Source organism: Anolis carolinensis, chromosome 4 (genome assembly GCF_035594765.1).
Source record: "Anolis carolinensis isolate JA03-04 chromosome 4, rAnoCar3.1.pri, whole genome shotgun sequence".
Lineage (NCBI taxonomy): Eukaryota > Metazoa > Chordata > Lepidosauria > Squamata > Dactyloidae > Anolis > Anolis carolinensis.
The window spans coordinates 47,157,255-47,172,966 of record NC_085844.1 but is presented as its reverse complement, the minus strand read 5'-3'; the positions used below and the strand labels follow the sequence as shown (position 1 = coordinate 47,172,966).

At 38.5% G+C, this 15,712-nt stretch overlaps 1 protein-coding gene across 3 annotated transcripts in view; it reads left to right on the top strand.

The window, feature by feature from the left end:
- The window catches only part of rp1 (RP1 axonemal microtubule associated), a 270,471-nt gene extending 255,310 nt beyond the window's left edge, over positions 1-15,161 (top strand). For all 3 annotated transcript variants that reach the window (XM_062980362.1, XM_062980361.1, XM_016995666.2), the window contains exons 53-59: positions 989-1,146; positions 1,236-1,311; positions 3,893-3,971; positions 4,329-4,569; positions 6,460-6,538; positions 9,522-9,597; positions 13,107-15,161. In XM_062980362.1, the coding sequence (XP_062836432.1) occupies positions 989-1,146; positions 1,236-1,311; positions 3,893-3,971; positions 4,329-4,569; positions 6,460-6,538; positions 9,522-9,597; positions 13,107-13,161 (764 nt within the window). In that variant the 3' untranslated portion in view covers positions 13,162-15,161. The remainder of the gene's footprint in view (positions 1-988; positions 1,147-1,235; positions 1,312-3,892; positions 3,972-4,328; positions 4,570-6,459; positions 6,539-9,521; positions 9,598-13,106) is intronic.
- Positions 15,162-15,712: the final 551 nt, after the last annotated feature.

Sequence of the window (15,712 nt, the reverse complement as noted above, 5' to 3'; positions counted from 1 at the left end):
ATAAATAAATAAATAAATCTTGTTTTGATTAAATGTGGACTGGAAGCATCCCATAGAACAGCATTGGAAGACCTCAAAAGGTCCATAAACACTCCTGAAACATGGATAAGTGAAAACATGGATATTGAGTCCATGGATAATGGTGTGGATCCCCATTTCCAAAAACTTTTCAGAAGCTCCTCCAGGCCTTTGAGAATTTCAAGGTGTATAGTTAGGTAGCTTCAAGACAAAATTAGGTGTCAGTAAAAATTGACTTCCCATTTTTACCTTGGGAGTGCCTCAGAAGCAGAATTTTGCTCCCAGAAATTGTGGATCCATGTCAGTTGTTTAAGCATGCTTCTACATCAACTGATACAGATTTCATGCATATTTGCTGCAGCAGAAACCAGAGGTCAGCATATGTAGAAATGCAGTACTTAGTCAGTTGTGCAGTGGTGACCACATGTGTATGTTATTGTGCAGTTGTAAAATTTCCATATAACTATACCAGTGGAAGGTTTGGGAAGGGGGAAGATTTGGTCTACTAGCATCCCAATGGAATAATTAAGTCCTGTCTCATAAGGAGTTCTCACACATTGTGGTACTCTGACATAAGGAGTTCTCACACATTATGGTACCTTTCCTTATATGCATAGTGGAATGTGGCAAATGACATAAAGCATTTTAAAAGGAACCATTTATGAACTGTCTTTCTAAAATGGTATGAGGTTTGTGGTATAATAGTTTGACCATTGAACTATGACTGTAGAATCCTTACAGAGACATGGAAATTGTGACCTTGTCACGTTACACTCTTCTCAAACTCAGAGGAAGGCAAAGACCAACTACCCTAAACAGATCTTGCCAAGAAAACAAGGTGAATGATTCACTTTAAGGTGGAAATGACTTTAAGGCACACAACAACCGAAACAATATAAATCCAATTTGTGAAAATTGTGTTATAAAACAGTTGTTGTATTTGGGCTGACTGACTTGTTTTATTTTACAGTGGTTACATACAATGTGGAACTATTCTCTAAAGATGATGTGAGCAAAATAAACTCAGTACATATGTCTCTGTCTATATATGGAACAAATGGAGACACTGAAGATCGAACACTTTCATTAGAATCATCTTCACGATCTCATAAAGGCAATGTTAATGAGGTAATTCCTTTCTTTTCAGTTGTAGGGCAGGTGAGGAGGTAAACCACTGAAGCAGTTCATTTAACGTAATACCAATGGAAATGTTTTAGTCATTTACAGGTCAGATTCATGCTGTGGATCTGGGAGAACTGAACAAAGTCATACTTCTTATCAGAAGTGAATCATGTAAGTTTCTTTAACACTGCAATGTAAGTATATTGGGCTAAATATGTTTCAATAGTAGCCAACCTAAATCCAATCAGCCAGTTGAATCAAAAGCCTCCTAGAGTCCTGGTTTTATGGTATAGTAGTTTGACCATTGAACTACGACTGTAGAATCCTTAAAGAGGATCAGGAAGTGGGAAGCAGCATGGCACCGTGGAGCCCCTCACAATCACTCATGGAGCCCCAAGGGCTCCACGGAGCACAGTTTGAGAACCCCTGCTGTATAGAATTAGACTCCCTGGTTGGGTTTTTGCACTATGCTGTTAAACATTTATTTGAAAGTGAGTTTTGAAGATATTACTGGCACTTTAAACAAGGCGCATTCAGGCAACAGAAAATCTAAGGAATTGAACCAGACAATCTTTACGATACAACAAACAGAATGAATGATAAAGGAAATGCATAACTGTTCCCAGGGGCAGGGGCGTGAACGGGAGAGGGAAGAGGGAGGGGGAAAAACAGTGGAAAAGACTGAGAAATGACTTATGACTTATGACAATGACTTATGAAATTCATTCTTTCTTTCGTTAAATTGTATGTGTGTGTGTGTGTGTGTGCGTGTGTGTGTGTGTGTGTGTGTGTGTGTGTGTATGTATATATATATATATATATATATATATATATATATATATATATACACACATACATACACACACACACACACACACACACACATACTGTATACGTCACCTGTGTTATCCTCTAAACTCCCTCAGGAGGAAATGTAGTTATGTTATACTCTACTTGTTAGACCCTAATAAAAATCTTTTTAAAAAACAAAACAAAACAAAAAAAGCTGATTCAGGATAAAAATGGTAGTTTGGCAAAATGAAAATTCAGTTTTTGTATTGTTAAGCTACAACTTTACTGTTTACTGAAGCCTACCTGAGCAATATTTTGTCTCTTCTTTTCTCGTTTTGTGAACAACTAGACTTATCCACTGGGCCTTGAACATAATGTCACTTCCCTTGGCACTTTTGAAGCTAGCCATGGAAACACAGAAATCTAGCTTAAACCAGTTGGTCCATCTAGATCAGTTTCTTGGACTGTTTATGGCTTTCCAGTTTACCAGGAACAGTGTCTTTCTGATTTCCTGCTACGTAATGCCCTTTTCAGGGAACACACCAAAGCCAGAAACCTCCACATGCAAAGCATGCATTCTATCAGTAATTGATAACACAGCCCAACAAAACAGATTCTTGGTGTCTTAATATTTTGGTCTATTCCTGGGGTTATTTGGGGCACCGATTCAGAAAATTACATTGAATAGACCACATCAGCTCCAGTTTCTTAGATATGGTTATAATTTTCTATAGGCAAGGAGATGGCAACGGGTAGATGGCACATTCTGTATATCAACAACTACAGCTGATGAGGGAAAACTGGTGCTATTTTTGGAATCAGGAGGTCAAATGTACCTAGAAATAGGGCTAACATTTGAGGAACCAAAAATGTGTGTTGGCCAGTGCAATCCTTTACTTGTAAGGCACGTTTCTGAATTTCATGTTCAACCACAAACTTCATTGCAAAGATATCAGACCCTACATACACAATTATGACTTAGTGTCCTTAATCAGTCTGAAGGACCAGTTTCTCTGAAGTTGGCCCCTTTAATGGGGGCTTATTCAAGCACTCTCAGTTTCCAGAGAAAAAATAACCAATTTTCATCTAGAAACTGAGAAGGATTTTGTAAGCATGATGTTATTCTTCTGCATGCTATTGCACACAAATCTATCAGAACTCCATAGTACAAAACTATGTTTAAATGTCCCTTAGCTCTCAAAGGTGAGCATTCTGCCTCAGCCATAGCAAAACGAATGCACTAATACTGAACTTTTGCCCCGGTTGGGTGACACTTCCCCCATGTCATGGTAGAAGTGGCACCACACCTGAGCAGTGCAAAGCGCAATGGACCTGCCCTGCATGCCTGTCATTTTGCCACATTTGTTGGCGAAATGGCACTGGGGGGAGGGGGCTGTGTGTTAAGGTGATTAGACTCAAGTGTGTTGTGTTTGTTTTTCTGGTCTGATCGTTTTACTCTTTGAATACTGCATTAGATGTTCACTTGCAATTACATATTTTCCATTTGTTTGTGTGTGTGTGTGTATATGTATGTATGTATGTGTGTGTGTATATATATGAAACTGTCAATAACCAGCTGTATCGGGTAAGTGTTTATATTTTTGGTAGGGTCTGTGCCTTCATCCACATGCCTTCAGTTTATTAAATTAAATTTGTTAAGTGGCCTTGGGGCTGCCCCTTTCCCCAGTTCTATTATTCCCCCCAGTTCTTGGAAATGCTGATTCAAATACTGATGCAGTAAAACCCCTCAACATTTTAACATCCCCTTTAAAATCAATGGAACAAAAGATCCCAAAGCAGCCATCCTAACATGACATCCTTCTTGGTAGAGATAGTACCAACTACAACAGCAAAATTTCTAATGCTACCCATCTATGAATGTATCGTATAATTTTATATAATTTCTTTAAATGGATTCAGATTGATCCTTGTGTAAAATGAAATATTTTCATTACTCTAGCCTGCAGACTGGGAGTTAAAGCTCTGCACTTAAAGAAAGCCCCAGAACAAGAGCCTGTCTACATATTTGAAGTGAATGAGTGAGTAAAATATGTACAAAAATGAATCATTCTAATGGTCAAGACGTTTTGTGAGATATGGCATGGTACCCAATAGTGCACTGTGTATATTTGTAAAATATATACTTGTTGAAATACTGAGTTGCTATCGTTATTCTTCCCTACTGTTTTCATGTTTAGTTATACTTTATGGTATTCTTTTTATGTGTGTGTGTTTTCTTTTAATTCAGATGCTTCTGTTTTATTGTAAGCACCTCAAAGAACCTTTGGCTTTTGGCCAACTTACAAAACAGTAAACAAGAAACAATCTGTAATTCTTTTTCATTATTAGAGAGCATGATGAATTCTAAACATCACTATCTGGTTTTGTTTTTAAAGAACATTCCCTTTGGATGTTAACAAACCCAAAATCAGGAGAGAAATCTTGTTATCTTCGATTCAGAAGAAAGATGAACTGGAAAATCTCACTGAATATATTATTAAGGTGTACACGGGTGACAAGAGAGGAGCAGGGACAGATGCCAATGTTCACATAATTCTGTTTGGAGACCTGGATACATCTTCATTAATTCAACTAAGCAAATCTCTGGATCATCGAGATCCCTTTGAACGAGGAAAGGTGAGCACCACAGCCCTAATTTTTCTGTTCTTCTTCTTTTTCTTTTTCTTTTTTCTTTTTTGCATTGTGGCCATCTAGCACATTATAACTTTTAAATGTATGCGTGTAAATGAAATACATTTTTCTGGAAATGTTTCTTTTCAATTTGTACATTAACTTCTGTGCTGGTACGGCTGTACCAGGAGCTCCGATTTTATTTTCTTGCTGCAAAGGTTTGCAATCATAGGACAGGCTGCCTGTCAATCATCATTAAGTTTGGTTCCACCCCTTGTTCAGGGCTGTGGGAGGGAAGGAGCCATTTTTAAGTCTGTCTCACTTAGGAAGCTAAGCTATAGGACGTAGACCAGCTCGTCCCGTAGAAAAGCTTCATATTTCAAGAACATCCGGGGATATAGAACATCCGGGGATATAGAACATCTGAGGAAACAGAAATTCCAGGGGAAAAGTCCCAAAAGCTCTGGCTGAGAGCTTACAGCCTCTCAGCCTCACAGCTCCTGAGGAAAACAGCCCTAAGTTTCTAAAGACTCAAAGAGAGAACAGCATCACAGATCCACGGAACGCCATCTGAAACATCTGCAAGCCTTGGCTGGTAGGTCCACTCGATACCCAGACGCATTTGGAGTCAGCAGTGGGTCCCACATCAGCTAAGCCCATATTGATAGACAGCCTGGGAGAGGTTATAAGAGGGTTTTCACAGTTATTCAAAACCAATCGCCTGTCCCTTGGGGACAAGACTCAAAGGGCCAACAGTCTATTAAGGAAACCTTGAAGTATTATTTGATTTATTATTTGCTCATCAATAAAGACTTTGTTATTTCATTAAAGACTCAAAAGGCCATCCTTTCAGGGAAATCCTCAACAACCTTTCTTTAGGCACCCTGGCTTCCCGCTGGGCATAAAGTGTACATCCTATACAAAAGACAATCAGTTACAGGCCCAGCGCGTGACAGAACAACTTCCTACTTTATATATACTCTGAAGCAAACCTGACTGCTGCCACTTAATGTGTAGGATAGCCCTTAATATCATCAAACAAATACAGATTGAGTATACTGGCTGGTAATAATAATAATAATAATAATAATAATAATAATAATAATAATAATAATAATAATAACTATTATTATTATTATTATTATTATTATTATTATTACCTGTCTCTTCCTGGAGCTCGAGGCAGGATATAACATCATTAAAACAAGAGATAAAACACTATTAAAAGACATACATCAAGATACACAGATTTCAAATACAAGTTTAAATCCACTAATGCAAACAGATTAAAATTCACAACTTAAAATTGACCAGATAAGCTTGCCGGAAGTGATGAGTCTTCCGTTGCGTCTCAAAATTTGGCAGCTGATCTAGCTGTCAAATCTCTTCCGGCAGGTCATGGGGAAGCTGATGAAAAAGTCTCTGGGTGACAGTTACCAATCAGATTCTGGTAGGCTGGAGTATGTAATGTATTCAGTGTATGGCATTGGGGTGGTGTCCCTGTGGGTGTTGGATAACATGGCAAGAATTCTTCAGCAATCTGGAAATGTGTTGTTGGTATTTTTAGTAAATAAATGAAAGATTAAAAATAGAACATTGCTGTGTTTGGTAGTTAATTGTATTAATAAGCACAGGTTTGAAAACATTGGGGGAGGGGGTAGACTAAACTAACTGGAATCCCAGAGCCAGAATGTCCAAGCAACCAAGGTTGGTGTTAAGATTCAGAGAAGTGTTCCCCCTCCCCCAAATGGTATGTTTTCCAAGCTCTCAGGCCATCAATTTCATTATTTTTCTGCACAGATAAATTCAATCCTGCCTAAAACAGAACTAAGAGCATACCAGTTCCCAAAAATCTATTACATTTTTATCTTTTATTCCTCTCCTTTTATTTAAAAGTTGGACACATTCAAAATTAAGACAAAGAAAGTTGGAAGGCTGCAGGAGATTGAAATTGGGCATGACGGAAAAGGATTTGGTAAGCATGGATATGTGTCATTTGCATGTTCCTATTGTGTTGCATATTGTGTTTTGTATGGCATTTTCACAGTGTTTTGAAGAAAATGGAAATCTGGGGTGCCATATGGACTGATGAACCAAGATCCAGGAAATCCAATTTTAAATTCTTCTTTAGCCATAAAGTTAATTGTGTAACCTTGATTGGTCACTTTTTCTCAGCATAACCTACCTCAAAGAGGCAAGAATCAAAGCAGGGAAAATCACATATGTTGCTTTGAGCTCCTTTGAGGAAGAATGAAACATAAAGACAATAAACTAAAACCATTTCTATGTTGCCTCATATTATAGCTCTCTAAATAAGTACTTCTATGGGTCCTGACCCCAAATGGGGATAATATTAGCTCAATAGTTGTGTCATTAAAGATTTGGCAACACTAAAAGGTTTCTGAACATTACTTAGTGATGTACTTCATAACAAGAAAAATCACCCTGTTTAGCACACACCTTCCCTGCTCCCATCAGATGAGGGAAAGGGCTGAAAAATGTGGGTAGCTCCGACAGAGCTACCCAAAACATAGCTTACCTCCCATTGTTAGTGAGGAAGCGTCACAATGGGGTGGGGCCACTGCCTGCATCATGTGATGGTACTTGGCAGGTCCCATTCCCTAAGACAATGGTTCTCAACCTGGGGTCCCCAGAAGTTTTTGATCTACAATTTCCCAGAAATCTCAGTCAGTTTACCAGCTGTTAGGATTTCTGGGACTTGAGGGCCAAAAACATCTGGGGACCCTAGGTTGAGAACCACTGCTCTAAGAGGAGCAAGGGGCCAATTTACCCTATGTGATGAGGTGGCAGGTGAGAAACAATATATCCTTGTGTGAAATCTACACTGCCATATAAAACCTAGATTATCTGCTTTGAACTGGATTATATGGCAGTGGAGATTTATATAATTCAGTTCAAAGCAGATAATATGGATTATCTGCTTTGATAATCTGGATTATATGGCAGCGTAAATCCATCCTAAATCCTATAATTGTTTGCAAAACTCTCTGTCTTAATCATCTTCTCCTCATAAAGTCTGGAAGTGCATTCTGGTGCAATGAATGTTGGACCCGGATTGTAGGCGACCAGGGGTTGAAATCTATGGAAACCTATTGGGAGATCTTAAGCAATTTTCTCAGCCTCAGGCTCCTTCTACACTGCCATATAATCCAGATTATCAAAGCAGATAATCTACATTATCTACTTTGAACTGGATTATATGACTCTACACTGCCATATAATCCAGTTCAAAACAGATAATCTGGATTTTATATGGCAATGTAGAAGGGGCCTCAAAGGAAGGTCCCATTCACACTGCTATATAAAATCCAAATTATCTGCTTTGATAATCTGGGCTATATGGTAGGGTAGATCCAGCAAAAGACAATTACTAATTTCTTTGGGATAAATCTTGCCTCGAAAGCTGCATGTTAAGACTGCCCTAAGAAATGAAGGCTCATAATATCAACACAGCTTAGTCGGAGGAGAACTGTTCCATCATGTCAATGTCTTAGCATTTTCACCTACATGAAGTAACCATATCAGAGCACATTTAATGCTGCAGTGTATGACACTTTGCTATAAAAAATGTGAAATATGTATATATGGGGATTGGTCTTCAGGATCGCTGAAGGCGGTCCCAAAATTCAATTCCCACAGGCCCAACACCTCAACAGATCCAGACCTTGCAGTAAGGTCAGAATCTGTTGAGGTGTCTTTTAAATTCAGAGTAAACTGGGAAATCCCAGGGCCCGTCCAGACAGTACCTTTATCCCAGGAGCTTCCTCAGCAAACAGGAAGGTGGCCAGATGCTGTTCCCTCAGAATGTGGGAGGAGGCACTAGAAACAGCAAAACACGTGAGATTTTCAGGTGAGGGGATAACCCAGTTGTGATTTGAAAATGCAGATCTCCGCATATCTGGATTTTCTATCTAGGTTTGCTCCCAGGTTTTAGATATTTGTTTCTGATTGGTCAGTTCCTAAAAAGAAGGTGACACTTGAGTAGAAGGATAAAACTTTGTTCTGGCAAGAATAACATCATCCTTCATGTTTAATGAAGCTTGTGGCAAAAAAACCCCAAAGTTTCTGGGGTGGAACAAGTACTTTCACAGTAGGTAGTAAGTAGTACACAATGAAACAGGACTTTCAAACCAAGAACAGCAATCTGTTGTTCCATGCTACAAGTATACAACCAAATCTGTCTGTACAGATGGCCAGACAGTAAGGTCAAATAATAATGACAGAGTTCTGTTCCTGTTTGATTGTGTAGTGCTGACTTGGGCAGAAGTGGTCCTAACCCGCAAACTTTATTTGTGTGCCAGAAACTTCATTAAACATGTTGAGGGCAAAGTTTCTTTGGCCAGAACAAAGAACTGAACTTTTGCAGCAATCCGCATATCCACATATGCACATATTCGCATCTTGAGGGTTTTAAAAAACAACAACAACAACAACACCAAAGTATCCTGCAGACCCCTGCGGTGGCCGTCTTGGGAGCCTCTAAATCTCGCAACAATGTATCAAGTGTGGGTGACAGCAGCAGAAGTCCCAGGACCAATAGTGTGTGGACCTCTTTTGAAGTCCCAGGATTTTTTTGTCACTAAAACCTGTGATTTAGTGCTGCCCGCAGTTTACTCTGGATTAATCCAGATTAACCTGAGGCATTGTTTGGATGATCAAGTTAATCCAAAACCCATCACAGGTTTGGGCCTGTGTGGAAAGACCCTAAGAAATATCCCAGCTATCTGAACTAATTTAAACAACATGTCATTAGACCATTTTGCTCTTTAAAAAAAAAAGATTACTAATGCAATATTTTTTACACACCATGAATTTCCATATTGTTTGTGGTAATACTGTGTAATTTTAGTAGATTGCAATGACAGGAAAAACTGAATTATTTCATGGTTATTCTGTATTCAAAGTTGCACATATTAACTTCTGTCCTTCCTTCACAGGAAGTCAATGGTTTCTAGAAAAAGTAGAAATCACAGATGTGTTGACAAATGAATCATACTGCTTCAACTGCAGCCGGTTTGTTTTTCTCTATCTCTTTTTTAAAAAAGAAGTTACTAATTTCCTTACAACAACAATAATATCCATCTCCTAATATTATTATTCAAACCTATATATATATATATATATATATATATATATATATATATATATATATATATACACACACACACACATACACACATACACACATACATATATATACAGTAGAGTCTCACTTATCCAAGCTAAACGGGCCGGCAGAAGCTTGGATAAGCGAATAACTTGGATAATAAGGAAGGATTAAGGAAAAGCCTATTAAACGTCAAATTAGGTTATGATTTTAAAAATTAAGCACCAAAACATCCTGCTATACAACAAATTGGACAGAAAAGGTAGTTCAATATGCAGTAATGTCTTGATGTAATTACTGTATTTACGAATTTAGCACCAAAATATCATGATATATTGAAAACATCGACTACAAAAATGGCTTGGATTATCCAGAGGCTTGGATAAGCGAGGCTTGGATTAGTGAGACTCTACTGTATATATAAATGTGTGTGTGTATGTATATATGTATGTATATTTTCTCAAATGAAATGTGACAAGAAAAATTTAAGTGATAAGAATGACCCTCTGTCCCCTTTTCCAAAGATAATATCTGATCTATGAATGAACCGAAATTGGCCAATGGGCTGAGAGTGGCTTTGGAACCTGGGAGCAGAAGGCAGAAGTTCACTCACTTTCTCAAGATCCCTTGAGTCTTTACGAATAGAAAAATATGCTGTGTATTTATTCCTACCCAGCCATGAAAACCTACTCGGTGTCCTTGGACAAGTCACATACTCTTAGATTCAGAAAACCATATGACAAGTTCACCTTAAGGACACCATAAGTCAGAAATGACTTGAAGGCACTCAATAACATTCAATATACTTTTGACCCTTTCTCTCCCCGCCCCCCCCCCCGGGCCCCTCTTTATTTTCCTGGTGCTTTTTTCTTTTGTTTCTTTTATAGATTTTTTTGTAATCACACTTTAAAATATATTTGGGGAAAGGACACAAAATTCCTGCCACCCATAACCATACCCTCCGCCCTCCCACATGCACGGCTTCCCTTTTAGACGTACTTGGTGGCCAATCTGGGCCAGCTAGGAGCTGCTCAGAAGGTTTTCCCAATGGGAGACAATTTAGCAAAAGATTTGGAGAGCTACTTGCCCAGGCCATGAAAGTGGCAGTGCTTGTTGTTGTGCTTCATTCTCTGGCCCCTTCTACGCTGCCATGTAAAATTCAGATTATCTGTTTTGAAATGGATTATGTGGCAGTGTAGATTCATATCTACATTTACAAACTTTGTTTCATTAGCAACATTGTGTATAAAATTATCTTCTGGATATGTGTAAACATAAATGAATTTCGTAAAGTTGGTCCCATCTCTAAGATATCTCCTTATGTGTTTGCAAGTATTCCAAATCCAAAAAAAAATTAAAAATGCAGAACACTTCTGGTCCCAGCCTATAATAATAGTAGTAGTAGTAGTAGTAGTAGTAGTAAATTTATTGATTAGCTCTTAGGTCATATCACAGTATCAAAAAGGCTTGATAAAACATGCTTACACACTATATAGTAAGTTAAATAAAACACTTATAACAATACAGTAAATAAATATGATAAAACTGAATATATATATCACGTTTCCGTATCACACCTACAATTTACCCCAATCAGCCCTACATATGTGGTTCTCAGATGTATTGATTTGCTTAAAAACAGAGCTGTTTTATATATAATAATAATTGAAAGAATTGAAATTAAAATATTAAAAAGTCAAGCAAACAATTAAAAAGACCCTGATTGTAACGGGAAATCAGTTACTGAATGAGTGTCTTGACAAAAAGGACTTTGCCTGCTGGCAACAGGAATGAGGCCAGACTAGCATTTTTTTGGCCTCCTGTGGCTGAATCTCTCAGGTTATTTTAAAATGATGAACCATTTGGAGCCAATCAACACCTTGTTGTGCCTACCTCTCCATAGCACTGAGGCTTCCACCTCACTCTGCATGTGCTATTGCTCTTCTTGTTCTAATGGCCACAACTGTTTCCTCGGCATATTTGTTCTTTTGGAAACAACAGCAGCAACAATAAAACACAGCAATTAAGCAAGCAGTTGAACAACAACCAAATCAAATGATCGATCCCTTTCTTATTTGGAAAGGGAAGCAGGTCTTCATTCTCATCTCCGCTAAAGTAGCTTTTGCCAAAGGAATTTCCTACTTCCTGCCGCCCTCTTTGGCAATGAACCTGGTGGTCCTTGCTGCCACAGGAGCCCCAAAACCCTCCACACTACATCATTGCGGCACTATGATTAACTGTCATGGCTTCAGCCTGTGAATTCCTGTGAATTGTAGTTTAAAGATACTTCTCAACCAGTAAGTTTTAGTGTCTCAATATTCCCCAGGATTCCATAGGATGCAGCAATGGCAGGCAAAGTAGAATTGGAGTACCGTAACTTCATAGCATGAAAGGGCCTTTGGTGTATTTCCCAGTTCTTACAGCTGTTGCAGATTGAGGTGGAGCAATGCACCACTTTCTGGCTAGAAGGTATTGACTCATTATCCAAGATTCTGTCTCAAGAAAACACTAGTTACAGTTTACAACAGTAATTCCCTGACTTTGGTCCTCTGGGTGTTTTGGGCCCCATCTACGCACCCATATAAAATCTGGGTAATCTGCTCTGATAATCTGGATTACATGGCAGTGTAGGTCCAGCCTTGGACCTCAGCTGCCTGACTATTAGTGAAATTACCAAGGGCTTCTGGGAATTGAATTGAACACTTGGTAGACCAAAATTTGGGAATCATGATTTAGAAGTCTCTATACTTCTTAGATTCTTACGTTCTTCTTTCTCCAGGTTTACACATTTTAGCAAACACATTCCTCCAGATCTGACATTCATTCAATCTGATTTTATATTGCATAATGTGTGACATACTGTTCACTGTGTGAAATAAAGATAGGCAAAGTAAGCCAAGAAAACAACAGGCAATAGCAGCATTAGCCTTATGGATGGAATATTTCCTTTATATAGATCCATTGTAGGTACATTCCTGAGGAGATTGTTTTCCTTCTATGATATTCTGAGGTCGGCCAATGGACAGGATCCAACCTACTGGTTAGCCTATCTGCCTCCAAGCATTTGCTACTTATTTCCAATTTGAAATAAGAGACTATTAAAAGGCAGTTAAAACTTCTTAAATGGGTTACTAACCATGTCAAATATTTCCATTATTTCTGTTTTCCAACTTTCCCCCCTAACACAATAAAACTGAAAATGGCAGTTCCAAAATCTGAATAATTTTTAGTTGTGACTTCATTGATGACTTCACTATCTTTACCTAGTGACGTCCATAAGATTCTATGATTCTATGACTCCATGATTCTATGATTAGAAACACCACTGTATTAAGACCTTCATGGGGATTTTATCTAGTTGTGTGCGTGTCTAATGTACCTTCTCTTCTAACCAAAATTGTTTTTAATTCATCAGGTGGCTTCCTGAAGAGGAGAGTGATGGCCGCACTGTAGTGCAACTTTACATATAATTATGCTGTCTTGAGAATCCTGTTGCAATGTATTTCCTTCTCTCCTTCAAACTGATTTGGTTCATTTGTATTTCCTAATTGTGAAAGAACTGTTAATTATCATGAAGAAATATCAAAACAGTCCATCACATTTCAGTACTCCTGTAAGAATGTTACTGAAAATCCTTAACACCTTTATCCAAACAGAAATAAACTAAGATGGGATGTTGCCATGTATTTTGTGAATGTAACCTATCCTTTTACAATATGTGTCCTCGCCAGTAAGTATCAACAGCAGTTGTGGCACCTCCTGAGGCTTGACAGCTGTGAGGAGTAGAGGTGAATAAGGTTCAAAAAGCCAGAGGGTAGCCCTTTGCATACTGTCCAAAAAGAGACATATGCAAGGTATGAACACAAAGCATTGCATCCTACTGACATGTTGTAGCCATTCAGTCTTTATTGACTTTTCTCTACATTATATGAACATAGAAAAAAGTGCAGACAGCAAAAGTTTGTTCTCACTGTTTGCATTTTTTAATCCAAATGTTTAATGAATAGTTAGGAATGTTTGAATTTTAAATCTGGTACACCTTGAAAGAATTCCATTTTAGACCAAATGGCTCAAAAAAAACAACAACATTGTCATTGTTGACGCTAAGAACAGATTTTGTTATTGGCATCTTCAGAGGTGTTTTACCATTGTTAGTGTTGGTAGTAATACACCAATTTACTTGTTTCTAACACTAAATATTACCAAATTAATTTTTAAACATAATATTCCAAGCAAAATTATGAAACCTATCAAATATATTTTAGACTATGAAACAGATGTAATCTTTCCTGTAAATTAGATCTGTCTCATAGTCATAAACTGACAGACCTATAGTATATCATTTGAATGAGGAAGGAAATAGAGTTGATTTAGTTTTCTTAAAAGGTTTTTTCTTTGTTTTTTTTAAAAGAAGCAACAGGACACATAGCTAGAGTATGTACTGAAATAAATTTAAAATTGTATTCCCCAAGAGCACAGATGTGTTCAGTTGGTATCAGTATTCATTACACAGAATCACTTTGCTGTGATCTATTATGTGATTTGTTTCATTTAGTGTGTCTTTCATTAATAGTTTGTAATATTAACTCGCCCTGATGTCATTTCTGTTTTTTCAAGTGTAAATAATGCCTTCTTAATTTGTTTGCCTTTACTAACACTGAATAGAATCTTTTAGCAGCTTATTTGCTTGTTTGTTCCACTTGTTCTGTTTGAAAGAGGGGAAAGCAGTATCATTTTTGTTAGGAATATAGAGGATCCTTTGAAATGATTGTAACAAAAACAAGAATAAAAAGGTAATGGGTGGAATCTTACAGGCAATTCGGGATTTTTCTGTAAAGCAGTGTCCTTTTCACACGAAACAATTAGAACACGGCAATTTCTCTTTAATAGCCATGGCAATTAGGGGGGTGCAATTCGGTTGAACCCCATTCTGGTTTTGGTATCCAGATTTTGGTGGGCCCCCTGAAACATTTTTCAGGATCCCAAATTCAGTCGGGGGGGGGGAACAGTTTTTCAATCCGGCAACCAAAATATCTGGGAAGATTCGTGTCAGGGATTCCTCTTCTTCAGAAGAGGAAGGGGAGCAGGAAAGTGTTCATGAATCTGAGGGCGAGTTGGAGTCTGAGGAGGATACTTTGCTAGTACCCTCATTCCAGGAGAGGTGAAAGGAAAGAGAGCAGAGACGTCAATCAGCTAGATTAGCTGCCAGAAATGCAGCTGAGTAATTAGGAACTGCCCTAGCAGCTGTGTGGGGACCCAGGGCTATAAAAGCCGAAGCAGGTGCAGCCAGCGCTTGCTGGTAACAAACTGACTCTAATGCCTTCACTCTCTGTGTGCCTGCTCCAAGTCTGCATCTGGATTTATGCCTGTTTATTTGTCTGAAGTAAGACTTCCTGGCTTTCTTTTGCATTATTTCACTGAGTGTACTGTACTTTGTTTTGTTGAAGTAAAGCAGTTTTCATTTACTTACCACAGTGTCTTAAGGCTGTTTTTGAAAGACAAAACAGGACAATTCAGCCCATTGGAGACAATGGGGAACTTACAAGCCTCTTCTTTCCATCATTTTTAGGGCATCAGTCTTTAGAAAATCATCCTTTCTGGGATCTTCTCTCCTTAGACCTTTTCACACATGCTACCGGTGGTGCTCGTCCCATGCCCCGCACCATCCAGGCTTCCCCCTTATCCTTCTCATCACATGGAGGGAAGCCTAAGCCCCAGTAAGCCAGCTGGGTCCAGGCTTTAAAAAGGGAAACCTGACTGTTTCTCCTTCACTCATCCTTCTTTCCTAAGCTGCTTTAAGCCTCAAACCGACTGGGTTCAGGTTTTAAGGAAGACCTTGCCATTTCTTCCTTTAAGCCTCAAGGCAGCTGGGTTCAGGCTTTAAGGGAGACCTTGCTATTTCTCCCTCCACTCTCCCTTCTTTCCTCAGCCTGGGTTTCAGATTGCCAGAGGCGGCTCACACCGTCCCAGCTTCTCCCTCATCACATGTGCAAAAACTTCTATTTAAACCAGTGTAAGAAA